The 14,430-nt window shown below is 37.7% G+C and overlaps 1 protein-coding gene across 1 annotated transcript in view; it reads left to right on the top strand.

Annotated features, from left to right (window-relative positions):
• Positions 1-1,559: 1,559 nt before the first annotated feature.
• Positions 1,560-14,430, top strand: part of LOC129272423 (protein FAM193A-like) — a 28,782-nt gene continuing 15,911 nt past the window's right edge. The window contains exons 1-8 of the mRNA XM_064107975.1: positions 1,560-1,710; positions 5,071-5,160; positions 7,611-7,917; positions 9,696-9,961; positions 11,276-11,460; positions 12,203-12,290; positions 12,900-13,108; positions 13,953-14,204. Of these exons, the coding sequence (XP_063964045.1) occupies positions 1,561-1,710; positions 5,071-5,160; positions 7,611-7,917; positions 9,696-9,961; positions 11,276-11,460; positions 12,203-12,290; positions 12,900-13,108; positions 13,953-14,204 (1,547 nt within the window). The 5' untranslated portion in view covers position 1,560. The remainder of the gene's footprint in view (positions 1,711-5,070; positions 5,161-7,610; positions 7,918-9,695; positions 9,962-11,275; positions 11,461-12,202; positions 12,291-12,899; positions 13,109-13,952; positions 14,205-14,430) is intronic.

Here is a 14,430-nt window from a genome sequence, read left to right as displayed (position 1 = left end):
TAAATATTAATAATACAAAAATTAAAATGAGCAAAATATCCATTTACATATTCCAAACTAATATCTACACATTTGTACATTTAAATTCTTGTTTACATAAAATTTGGATGTTAGTTTTCTCATCTACATAATGTACTGGTTGTTAATGTTTAATACATGAATTGGTGTTATGTATTCCTTTTTAACTGCGCTTTATATATTCAGTTCCATCCAGTTGTGGTCAATTAAAATACTGCATGCCTACATGTACATACCTGTAAGTACAGGTACGTGAACGTACAATTGCACAGGTACCTTTAGACACAGTTGTGTGGTGCTAATTCAATTATCAAAAGGAAGCAAAATGCATCAATCTCCTAATTATGAATTGGAGGTCTTTTAAATTATAAGTATGATTGGTCGATACAAGCAGTCTTTAATTCTGGCTACAATGTATATTAGAGGACTTTGTTTTTGTTTTCTCTGTGTTTTGAACAGCTGCATACATATACATGTACATGTAGTGCAGGAAATTCGTACATGAACATGTTATGTTCATGAACCACTTATCTCTACATGTATTTTCAGCATTGTGGTACACTACATGTACATGTACATACACATGTTGTGTACATGTACATACACTTGTTGTGTACATGTACATACACTTGTTGTGTACATGTATGTACAGTTGTGCTCAAAAGTTTTTGAACCCCACCACAAAATGCACTCCTTCATGCTGAGTGTTGAATGTAGACAACAACACTACAATGTTTGGCCAGCCCAGAGAAAAAAACTTTATTGAATGCAATATTATATCACCTGACTTGACAATTAAATGTCTGAACATGGCAGAACTTGAACACTTAAAATATGTTCATTTTCTGGTGAGGTTCACTAATTTTCGAGCACCACTGTAAGTCCATGTACAACACTAAACAGGTTCTTAAAACCACAGTGTTCGTTTTACTTTCATGTGGAGTGTTACAGGTTTTTTTTTATGAAATCATATAATCTCTGAATTCTGCAAATATTGTCGTCCTGCTTATTTCTGGTATTTCACTTCATTAAATCACATTGAGTTATAAGTTTGTTCTATGAGCATGCAGTCAATCAAACCAATTTTACATTAATTACTGAAGATGAAAGAAAATGATATTTGATATTTCAATAATAAGATACAAGATTATGTAAATGTGTGACAGCGTAAGCTCTTTCATATGCACTTTTGTGAGAAGGAAGGAAAAACCTCTGAAAATTGCATATTGTCATACTTGTACCTTCTCATTTTAATTCCACTGTTTATGACATTTCTAGTGTTCTGTTTATTTGATTTTACTCTTATTTTTCAACTCTACTTTTTGCTGTGATGGACTTTGCCTCTAAAGACTTGGGGCTTCACAACTGGTGTGTATACAGGAAATCTTCTATCTTGCAAAGGAAAACCATCACATGAATATTCTATTGTGCACTACATGTACATGCATATGACAGAGAATTCAAATGGTCAACAATCTTGATGCGAAAACAATTGTCATAACAATACCACCACCTTTCTTTCAATTTTTTTCCTTACAGCCTATGAGCCAGATGCCTCGCAGTCACAACCCCTACCTAGACAGAGAGCATTGCCTGTTATGTCGCCGTGAGAGGCCGGACCCTCCAGCTAATCGCATACCCCCTGGGGTTGGTAGTGAGAAGGAAAATAACAGGCAGTTACCCATAACACAGGTACATGTAGGGGAATTATGGAAATATCAAACCTATTGACATGTTTGTACAACCCAAGGACCTATTTGATAAAGGCTTAATCTGTGGCAAATTTGCCATTATTGTAAAATTTAGCCTGAAACCTTGATTGTGATTGGCTGCTGAGCCCTGTTACCATGGTAATTGTCATAGTGGCAAAGTTACCATACATATTTTAGTCACAAGTTTACAATCCATTTTATGGCATTTACGGCCAAATAATGGAAGGCCAACTCTAAAGGAAATTTTCGTAAGACAGATGTATGTGGAACAAAAGGGTAGAATCTACAACAATTTGGTGAGAATAATTTGAGAAAGGACATGCAATAACAGAAACATTTCAAGTCTTCGAAAGGATTTCATGGTAATAATGCAAACTTTATTTTCAAGTCAAATAGTCGGTCTTTGTAGATTTAAGCTTCAATAATGTCACATTCATTGGACAAATCAAAGTTGCCCGATTGCTTTCTGCAGCTTCACTGCAAATGTGTTACATTTTATAAAATGATCTGTCTATTAACATATCCTACAGATTTAGTACACTTTTAAAACAACCTGACAACCTGAGAGCTTGTTACAGACTTGACAGACATAGCAATAACTATTAATCTAGATGCAAATTTGGCTTATTGAAGTTTATTTGTTAATGACAGGAATACCTTGTTGCTTGGTTCACAGGAAAGAAACATAAATGAATTTGAATAAAAGATATGAAAACTGGCATACATGTTTGGATGGCCCTTTGGATGTTGCTTGCGGGAAAGAGTACTTAGACACGAGTCGAAACAGGTTTCTGTCCGGTCCTTGTCCATTGTGACAAAACCTTGTTTAAGTTTTCATGTTTTGAGTATACTAAATTTACAAATCCTTACACATTCTTGATTATTTATTTATTTATGATCTGAAATTTTTAGAATCATTAAATGCAGTTTTACTGTGGCCACTTCCTTACCTGTAAGCTTGCTAACTTGGCTTACAATAATTATTTAACAATTTGTAAAAACCTACTCTGTCCCATTTTGTGCATGAATGTCCACACTGAGTGTTCAAAATACAGCAAACTGTAAACATACATGTAGGCCTATGTAGCAATGAAGAGAATTCTTTTAAGGTTGGATCTCAGTATAAAAGAAGATATGTAACAGTAGAATTTATTGGTAAAATTGAATCTGTCTCTCTCTTGAAAATGTTAGATAGGCAGGGCTCCACACTAAACCTTTTTTTCTACTGGTCCGACCTGATCATGTAGGACCAGTACATACCCAGTTGTTCCATGTTTTACTGGACCAAACCTAAAATTTACTGGTCCCCAAAAATAAAGAAAAATATAAAAAAGACTTCAGTTTATTTTGCTGTCTTTTATTGCTTATTGTTACACCCCCCAAAAAAGAAAAACAAACAGTTCACACACACACACACAACATAATTCATGAGAGCCATTCTTTCAGACGCCAGAGCCATTTTTATAATTTACAAAAGAGAAGAAAACCTATTATGTATCAGTTTGATATAATCTTACTGGTCATGTCGGACCAGTAAATCTGGCTTATTCGGAAAAGTTACTAGCCTAGGGACAGTGATTTTCCGCGATCGCGGAAAACGGACGGAATTCACGGAAAGGGCCTTTTGAAACGGAAAGTGGCATTTCAAACGGAAAATCACGGAAAACGTATTTTCCCTCAAAATACACAGAATAGCAACAGAAATTACTCCAAAATCACAACAAAATGAGAATATTAAATGGCCAAAAAACCCCAGAAAACACGATCTCACTTCGCTACTATCATGACAATTCACACATCGTGACTGCACTCGACATCAGCACACTCGATTGTACCCCGCACCGTACCCGTACCCGGCCGGCCGGGTTGGGCTTCACATGCACACATATCGTTCAACTACATGTACACGGTCGTGTGTTGCTGCCCTCTACGTTTGAAGATGTAACAGCACGATATCGTGGTCTTAAAATCCAAGATGGCGGATTGGCAAAAGCCGTTGACTGATGATAACGATGTCCAAAAACCTTCCAAATTATCGATGAAATATAATTTTACCGTGAAATAATGCTAATAATATGAAAGGTGAGGATGTATACATGCAAAATGGGTGTGTAAAAATATTTTATGCACCCGCATAGATCCGATTAGAACGGATTTTATTGTGTTGTTGGTACAGTAGCAGATACTAATTTTGACCAGTGCGAGTGTGCGTGTTGTGATTTTGCTATTCAATGTGTAAACGGAATTGTCAGTTTTCCGTGTGTACAAAGTCTATGGGGAAACGGAATTTCCGTTTTCTGACATGCTGAAACGGAATTTGAGATTTTCTGAAACGGAAAAGGCAATTTTTTGAAACGGAAAATCACTGTCCCTACTAGCCCAACAGCAATTTTAACCGGTCTGGGACTGTCGGACCAGTGCCAGTGTCGCGCGATGAGATAGGGGAGGATCCAGCATACCAGGAAAAGCATGGCACTCATAGTAGATTGTTAATGTACGTCATGAGTCATGTTTGATGCAGCATGCAAAGTATGTTCATTGTGAAGTGACTACATGCTTGTTCCCATGACTTATTTTTGAACCGTTCCTTGTTTAGCTCACTGTATAGCTTACCTGTTGTGTAGTCACAATTGGCCAGAACATTTGTATAACAGAGAGTGTGCTGTCTGGGTTATTCACAATGCTTATTTGTATTTACTGTTTTGTATTTTCTCATTATGCTTCTTTTGATTAATTTGGAAACGAATACTGAATGAAATTAAATTGAACATTTATGGACAATCATAAACAATGTCACTCAACCTAAATGTCAAAAAGGGTGCTTTAGAATGTTCAATATTAATGAAGACATCAAGAACAGTAATTCATTACAGTACATGTAAAAATCTAAAATTATCAGGCAACTTTCTTTGATTCCAGAGATTTCTAAATGTACATGTAGGTGTCAATTGTTTCTTTGGGTTGTGGATGATGGCCCGATGATTATTTTCAGGTTTGCTTTTGTAAAGTAGAACAATTTGGGATCTCAATATTTCTGATTCAGGATTTTGATTAATATATAACAACATTATTTTAGAACATGCCAGTTTTCCCTCCCCTCCCTGATCAATACCCTCTCTAGAATCAACTCCTACTGAAATGAACAATTGTAATGTATCATTCCTAGACTACTATTCAGATAACCATATGTTTTGACAAGCCAAGTTGATAATTGATCCCTGAATTACATGTGTTTGATTCTAAGTACAGTTTTGGGTTGCAGACAAAACTTTTTTTACCCAAACTCTCTCATTGACACCCGTGCTGTTAACATGAAATCTATGTTTCTTTTCTTATAAAGATGCCACTTTGGTTATGTCCTGACTGCCGCCGTACTGTGGAGGAAGAAGAAGCTAACTCTACCAAGAACTTTGATCCATCAGCTATTGGGGTAAGTCATGGTGTCCTACCCTTTATATAAAAAAGACTTAAAGAAGTGTTATAATGTCAGTTCTGTAAATCAGCATACATGTGTATCTGTATCATTGAGGAAAGAGGGAAATTTGAACCTTTCTTTTGTAATGGACATTTTGAATCTTAGAATATTTTGGAAATTGAAAGGTTTTAGTTACATCACTTGCTGTACAGCTTCTTCAGTATGTCTTGTTTGCCTGTGACAGTAGTGTCTAGCATACATGTATAATCCATGCAGCATGTGAAGAAGAACCCTTGGTAAAGAAGTCATCTCCAGAGGCTTTTTGCATGTACATGTACATGTATACTCATATCATTGACATTCAGGAAGTAAGTTTGACACTATTTATAGTAAGCAATCAAGGGAGTCACAGCGCCGGGTTCCCCCCGTTTCTTTTCCCTTTTTCCCTAATTGCTGGTTAAATCTTCGCAGTATTCTCCTTGATGAGTCAGCCCCAGTGCCCACATAAGGTCGATTCCCACTCATACTGGATTTTAAGAAGATCTACAACTTTAATAGCATCATGATTGTACATCTCGCTCTCAGTTTTAATGAAAGCCATTGACATCTTCTTATTCTTTACATTAGAGGGTCATTTAGTAACAAGCTAATTTTAATTCTTTTCCTTTTATCACACCCATACTGTACCTTCTATTCCTGCTTGAGCACCTGATCAGGGTAGTTGAGCTATAGTCAGGGTAGTAGTGTGCAGAGCTTAGAAACATTGTATTAAGTGCTGTCCTACTATTGTTTCACCACATAATTTGTCTACCGTAAGTAACGGACTATAAACCGCACCCGTGGATTAACCGCACCCCCAACTTTGGACTAAAAAAAAAAAAAAAATCCTCACATTATATTTGAGGTACGAAGAAACAAAAACTAAGTTAAAGATTTCAAAGTATCCAAAGAGATTACCGGTATGCGGAAATCTGCTGTTCTTGATCAATTCATCTACAAATGTTTTCAAGAAAGAAAGTTCCCGACAATATTGGCCACTTACACACTCACTCACCTCACAGTCACAGTGCACACACACACAGCACTGCCGTTCTTGTACATTGCAAACTACGATACGGTACCAGTACATCTTATCAAATAATGATCTGTGTCTTTCCCGCCGTAGGAGGAAGAAACATTCACATTTCTTGCATCGCAAACTCACAATCACTTTCAGAATTTGTCTAGCATTCAATGTCTTAGCATGAATTTGGATACAGGATTACAGGAAGGTTCAAGAAACAAAGAAATTGGCATTTTTTACAGTTGTTTTGACGGCTTCGTGCCGTCTCTCTTGTTGCGTGTTGTACATGGTATCTTATGAAAAGCAAACGGGAAAGAAAAAATAAGCTGGCGCGAAACGGGACTTTGGAGGGGATCGAGGGTTAAAATGAATAGCGCCAGCTTAAGTCGCACTATAACCACAATACAACACCAGCGCTAGCTCAGCCAGCTCAACTCTCGCCCTCGCTCAGCTGTGACAAAATATTACCGAGTATGCTTGGCTTCTCTTTGAACTTAGCCAGGGAACTTCGCTGCTTTGAACCGAGAATCAAAGTCGAAATTAGTGTCATGAAGGTGGGTGCGTTTGTTATGGACAATATTTGATAAAATCGTAATAACTCTTTCTCATTACCCGCGGCTCATGCCCCTCTAAACGACATTGCCCTGGGCGGCTACGCCCGGCCACTCGATGTGTTGTGAACTGGCAGACGTCTTACATGTTCGGGGAGGGTTACGACGGGCTGGCTCAGACCCGTCACCGTGGATAAACCGCACCCCCGACTTTTGCTTCTATCCCGCCGAGAAAAAGGTGCGGTTAATAGACCCTTACTTACGGTATTCATGGTGCAACAAGCACGAGGCACCAGTGCTAAGTGATTTGCATAACACTATCAACACCCAAGGTTTCTGTATGAGTTATTTACATCACTCTATTATTCAGCTATCGATTTGTATAATTTGCAAAAACAAAAGTAAATAATTACTTGTATAGCAACCATGAGATTAATGAGAATGTATTACACTTTCTAATGTCACTTTTCATAGACAATGTAAATTGTACAAATAAAAGCATTTGCTCAGATGTGACAGATTGCTGTAAATTGACCTTTTGGTACAAGTAATTTATTTTCAGTAGTGACCTCAAACTGAAAAGGGCACTTGATATTTTTCCATTTGTGACTCAGTGAGTGATCTCACATATCAATACTTCATTGAGACTGTAGCGTTTCATAATTTTGTATGTACACACGCTTACTTGCTATACTATGAATAAAATGTTTTTACAGGTTGAATTATGATTAATGGTCAAGAAAAAAAATAAAAGTCCCCCCCCCCCCCGCTTACAAATATTATTTGTATTCTCTTTATGTGGACTTAAATATGAACCCATGTCCTATATGTTATTATTGTTATTTTCACAGGAGTTGCTACTACCTTCTACACTTCCCCTAATCACTGGTCTTGATGGGGCATTCAGCTCATCCTCCAGTGTGGGAGGGGACACCTCATCCGTGGTAACCAGTACCAGCGGAGGCAAGGGAGGAAGCGGTGGTGGTGATGGGAGAGGAGGAGGGGGTGGAGATGGGCCATGTCAGTGTGAGCCATGCAGGGAGAGGAGGGAGATTGCAGCCGAGCAGGAGCACTCCCGTCAGCAGCTGGGGGAGTGCTGGACGGAGCTGAGTCACCTTGTACGCTGTGTCTATTGGGAGGCTGGTACCTCTCTAACTGGTAAGCATTCATTACTTTCAAACTTTCAATATTTTTTAGCACTCTTGTTGATGATTCGACATCAAGTGGGAGTACATTTGGTGATGAATTCTCAAATCCCACCTCCATCTGGTAGGCTTGAATATACCTGTTAGAGCAGTGGTAGGGTATAGACTGTACTGTGCGTATAAAAAAAAACGGGACAGATTTGAAAAGTCTATGCATTTTTTGTTTCAAATAATGATGTCTATATTTTGGTGTTAATAGGTCCTCTAAGGCTTATCTTTGAAATGCAATTAAAAAAAAATAAATTTTGTTCATGCTTGAGCGAACACGGGACGTTTTTGTTGGGGGTTCAAAAAGAGGCTTGCGCCAGAATTGCAGAATATGAGTAATATGATGATCAGACTTCTCGCTAATCAGCAGACTTCCTCTTGACCTTTTCATTATCTGTGCCACAATTTTCGAATTATGCTGTCAAATTTTATTTACAAATTTATTTATTTACGTGAATTATTTTGTTTTTTTCATTTAAACTTCTCTTACCTTTTAATTTTCCTTCATAAGTAACTGAGAAAAGAAGATTTTTTGTCAACCCAAGCAAGAAGATTTACATTATTAATTGGGAAAACTTGTGTGATTATTCAAATCCTTTTATTATGTGAAACAAATTATGTTATGTACCTTTAAAAGACATGAATCTTTTTTTCAAGGGGTCATTGATTCCTTGACCAGTTTAATTGCTTGACAGGAAACACAGGAAGGGATTCATGTCTTTCAATGATAATGGTGTATTGAGTCAATTTTGAAGGAGCTAGATATGGCAGATCAGGTAAAATGTATTAAAAAGTTGTGAGCGAGCGAAGTGAGCACGCAAATATTCCCACTTTTTTATTACAATATCAAATTTTGTGATAGATTTTGACATAATATTCAGAAAATAATATCATATTTTACTTTCTATCTTTCCTTTTATTTCCTGTCCACTTTTTTTCTGGGTCATTATTTTTTTTAATTGAGGGGGGAGAAGCATCCCCGAGCCCCCGCCCATCTGTGTGGCACTGTTCAAAAGGCACCATAACCTTTGTAGCACACAATGAAAGGATTTGAAAAAAAAATCCAGGCTCTCCCATACTTCGGTTGAAACAAAATTGTTTTAGCTTGAAGAAGGAATATTCAAAGCTAACAGAGAGCATATTAAAAAGAAACAACAACAGAACAATTCAAGCAAATAAATAGATCTGAAAATGAATTTTGACCGCATGATTTGAAAATTATGGCAAAGATAATGAAAAGGTTAAGAGGAAGTCTGCTAATTAGCAAAAAGTCCGATCATCATATTTATAATTTTATGCCATTTTGGCGCAAGCCTCCTTTTTAACCCCAGACAAAAACATTCCGTGTTCGCTCAAGCATGAACGAAACTAAATTTTTTTAATAGCATTTGAAAGATAAGACCTTAGAGCACCTATTAACACCAAAATATAGACATCATAATTTGAAACAAAAATTTTATAGACTTTTCAAATCTGTCCTGTTTTTTTTTATATGCACTGTATGGGGGGGGGGGTAAATGACATATCTGTAAAGTGTTATGATGCACTGTCTCACCATTCTAATGGGAAAGTGATCATCATGAGCATGTGGACAGGGCTAAATGTTTATTGTTTCTGTACAAACTTACTGAACTAGCCTAATTTCCATTTACTTTTGTCTGAAAATTTCATGATAACACGTGGCCTTTTCAAAGCAGATTTTTTTTTTTTTTACTAATATTGTTATTCTCATTATTATAAAAGGTGAGGAAAGCACAACTAAGCTGAGTCTACCGCGAATGAAAGAACTGGTCCGTCGTCTCTGTGCCCATGACCCTCATCTACTCTACATGAGGATGGAGGCGGAGGTAGAGGACTTCATCAAGGAGATGAGGGAGAGGCTACTCAAGCAGCTAGATGGGGGCTTCAGGACACCGCCCCTTGCCAAACAGTTCATCACCATGCTGTTGGAAGAGTATGCAGCGCTTTGTTCGGCGGCTCAAACACTACTGGCGATCTTAGAAGAGTTGGTGAGTCTCTTGGCTTTCATTGAAATTACAGATTTCATCATTGGTCATTGGGTTGCCTTGAAGAAATCATTTGTTTGTTATAGTTGTTACATATAATTATGTTCAGAAGGATAGAAAAAATGAACCAGATGGTGTTTCATAAAAGTGCATGTATCAAGCAACTTTACAAATGACTAATGACCGTTTCTTGTGGTTAATGATATACACCATATTTTCATAGGTGTTCATTTAGTTCCTTAGAAAGCGTCACCGGTCGTTCGTAAATTCACTTGTAAATTAGGAAGAGCTTTATGAAAGGCCCACCAGGCATAAGAAGTCATGTAGATGAATTATGTTAATTTCAAGGTAGCTGTGGCTGTATTGTGCCAGTCAAAAATTGGTTTTGTGGTATGCTCTGTGTAACAAATTGTTATCTATGAGGAAAACCAATACGGTAATTCCTGTCACTTACATGTTTTTTCTTTGTAAGCAACAGATGGTTCCATTTGACCCAGAGTTCAGAGTTACGGTGGATCTGTTTACGACCTATTATATGCCTACAAAGCTGTGAAATCTCCATGTATATTCTCTTTACACTTTATACCATGCCTTTATAGCATGTATGGTCATGCAGTTTTAAAATATGACTGGGGACTGTTTCACAAAAAATAAGTGTGACCCAAAATTTCACTTGAATCCCTAGTTGTGTTTGGTGTGTAATATGTGACCACATTGGTCAGATCACGCTGAGGGGATGTACTCTGTTACTTATTAATCAATAAGATTATGTATTATATATACCGAGGTTTGTTATACCGAGGTTTTTTTTACCTGACTGCTAAGAAAGCACGAATGCCTGTGAGCAAGCAACCAGGGGACCAACGGCTTAAGGTCCTCTCCGAGGGACCTGGTAATGAGGATAAATGCCTTACCAAAGGGCACTAGCGCACCAATTGGGAATCGAACCCGGGTCACCGGAATCCGAAACCCCCGCTCTACCGACTGAGCTATCGCGCCTCCTATATATCCTTCATTCGTTCATACTTCGGCATGAGTTCCTGTTTTGGTCCTAACTCTTTCTGAAACACTCCTGGGGGTATTTCACAGAGATTTGAGCTTGACTTAAGTCGCATTTAAATTCCAAGTTGTGTGAAATACTTCACCGCATCGGTCAAATCATGCTATGAGGATGCGGGTTACTGCATACTAATCAGTAAGATTGCATGTTACATAATCATGTGTGCGCCAGCATTTAAGTAGGACTCGTAAGTCACACTTAACCGTTTGTGAAACACCCCCTGATGATTTTTAATGATTACACCTTGTATCTTCCAGGAGAAAGAGCACCTTCACAAGTTCAACCTGACGTGGCCGCTGCACAACAAGCACCTGTTTCATTCCCTGATCTACATGGAGCCAGGTCTTCATGATAACCTTGGTACACTCATCAAGCAGCTTAGGACTGTGGCTAGTCAGAAGGAACCCTACCATGAAGACTGCTACTCTAATCTACTCCAGAGGTTAGTATTCAACACACCAATGGCAAACAGAGGGAAGGGGGGGGGGGTTGCTTGGTAGGCACTGGACCCCCCCCCCACCACTAATGTTTCACGACCAAGAAGAAAAAAATAAATTAAATATGATATAACATTCTGAATACCTTATCAAACTCTATCACAATATAACCATTTCATTTTCAGAATTTATAAATATTTCTCACTTGCTTCGCTTGTGACATTTAAGAAATTTGCAGCATCTGCCATATTGTGCTCCTCCAATTTTTTTTGCTCATTACGGTACTGCAAGATACAAAGGATATATATGGCTTGAGTTGAAAAAAGAAAAGACAAAAATACTTTTCATATTATTTTAAACTTATCAACAAGTGACAGCAATCTAACACCTTTGCTTCAGGTTTGGTGTTGTTGCTGACATTGTTTTGCCTTGACTGTTCCATACAAAAACAACACTGGCGTTTATAAAACACTCCTTTAATTACCAAGTATGATCTCATTCTAGATAAAAAGTTGTTAATAGATATCATAACTTACTGAAAAAATTTCCCTGATGTTTTAATTTAAAATATTCAATGTCATCAGGGAAGGATGTGTGACCTTGTAGTGTTTCACACATCATTTGATGGAATGCATAAATGTATTGATATCACATTGCCTGAATCAATTATTATTCATTGATAAGCAATGAATGAATGAGTGATAAATATGGACAGATCTATTTATGTAAATCTCCCTATTCTTGCAGATATCTACAATTTGACAATGATATGTCAGTGATTGCAGTGGTTTGGAGGGATTGTCAGCAGCTGATTGAAGACTATACTGATGAACAGGTAACACATTACTTTAATATCATGAAATATATAAACACATGTTTATTTGGAAAGTCCTCTAACACTTATGACAAACTCAGATGTACAAGCAAGCTAATAACAATCAATACATAAAGCTTTTAATAATAATGATTATGTGAAAATGTACAGGTTTTACATTCATTTAAGATATATATTTCTTGAGGAATGGTAATCAATTTGTATATCATAAGAACACATGCATGGTTGATTGAAAGGAAAAGATCCCTTGAAAAAGCTTTCAGCTTTCTTACAAATTGTATGTCCCTGAATTCATATCCACACAGCTACATCTTGTGTCAACCTGGGAGAAATGATTGAACAGTGTTGTTTTTTGCTGCTTATTTGTATTTGTCTTGTTTGATAAGAAAGATTGAAGTATACTTTAATTTTTAAGGTTTCTGTGTATTGATGTTGATGGCTTGGAACATAAATGAGTTCCAGTTAGGGATGATCGACACATATACAAACACATTCCACCCCCCCCCCCCCGCCCACACACACACTATTTCCAGACAATAAATGGACTTGGCATTTCTACTTTAAAGCACAGATACATTAATCGTCATCTATCTATTATCCATTCTTCAGGAATTGTACAAAGGGAAGGAGGCCCTCAACCGCTCATGGGATACAGGCGTGACCACAACAAGGCCACGTCCGCTATCCTGTGAGGCCAATAAGACGAGTAACAGCAGGAATCTTTACCATTGCCACTCTGCATTGATCAATCACATGGCTAATGGGAGTGGGACTCAAGAGAATAAAACTACGAACCACAGAGGCTCTACAAAGAAAAAGTAAGTCTTAACAAGTCCAGAAATGATCCTTGGTGCAGAGTTGTCAGAAGTACGGATTTTCCGTATTTAGAACTGAAAGACGAGAATACTGATGATTTCATGTGAAATACTGATTTTTTAAGTTTCGGTTTTATGTGTTCTATGGAATTTCTTTGAAAATATTGATTTCCTCACCCAAATATTAAAAAAACTCAAATGTTCTTTGTTCAGCTTGGCAGCTCTGTTGGTTGTGTTTGTTAGGTTACCACTAGTGCTACTCCACTGTACTCTATTTGGTGCATCCTCAACCCAACCCTCCAACTCTCCTCCACCACTTGCTTCTCTTTCTCCCATGTCTTCTGCAGTCACCCCCCCCTTTCCCTCTGACCATCCAAGTCGATTTCAAGTGCTCTTCTTGAAACATGATCAACATCCCTCAACTCATGTCTATACCAATGTATTCTCTTTGCCTTTGCCAACTGATCCACTGTCTCTTCCAAACCCATCATCTGCATTAAATGATGTCATAATTGGAATATGTTATTTAAAATGAGTGACAAAATGAATCTTGCGTTTCATAAAGCTGTTTCAAAAGCTCTGAAGGAATTTATGTACGATTTGTGTCGGTTGAATTATTTTGTTTGTCTAATTATATCATACCTAGGCAGTTTTGACAGTAAAATACTTCAAATATGGATGACAGGAATTAAAAATCAGATACTTAGTTCCCTTTTTATTATCATACTAAATCATTGACCTTGTACATAAATGAGGGAGCAAACATGTGATTGAACATTAAATTGGTTATTTTTTTAAGAAATGTGTTTAAAGAAGTCTATTACTGTTGTATGTTTCTTTTTGTCAGGTGCCTGTGTGATGACTGCAGCCTAAACAGACTTACGTCAAGCCTGTTGACCCCTGACCTCTACGAAGAGATTGGTCTGAAGCACCTGAGCGAGGCAGCACCCGGGGGCCAGCTATCGGCCCTGGATACCTACCTTCAGTCTATCAATCCGCCCGACCTGTCTTCCACCACATCCTCGTCGGATTGTTCTTCCCAAGGCGACAGTGAAGAAGTCATCCCCATCTTCTCTCGTAGTGATCTCATTCACTCGGGGTAGGTCCCTCTATCTTCTTATCTATGATAGAATGTTGTGCAAAGTTCTTGAGATATTGTCCCGGGGCCTGTTACACATAGCATAGCAATCAATCATACAGTTGATCTGCACACAGTGATCAATGTAATCAATTGTAAATTCAGCCCTATGATCAAACGCTATGCTTTGTATGGGGCCCAGATATAAAAGGGGGATATTGTTATCAATTACCTCTAATAATAAAAA

The sequence above is a fragment of the Lytechinus pictus genome, chromosome 12, assembly GCF_037042905.1.
Source record: "Lytechinus pictus isolate F3 Inbred chromosome 12, Lp3.0, whole genome shotgun sequence".
Lineage (NCBI taxonomy): Eukaryota > Metazoa > Echinodermata > Echinoidea > Temnopleuroida > Toxopneustidae > Lytechinus > Lytechinus pictus.
Note: the sequence above shows the minus strand (reverse complement) of the source record. Positions and strands in the feature narration are given on the sequence as shown.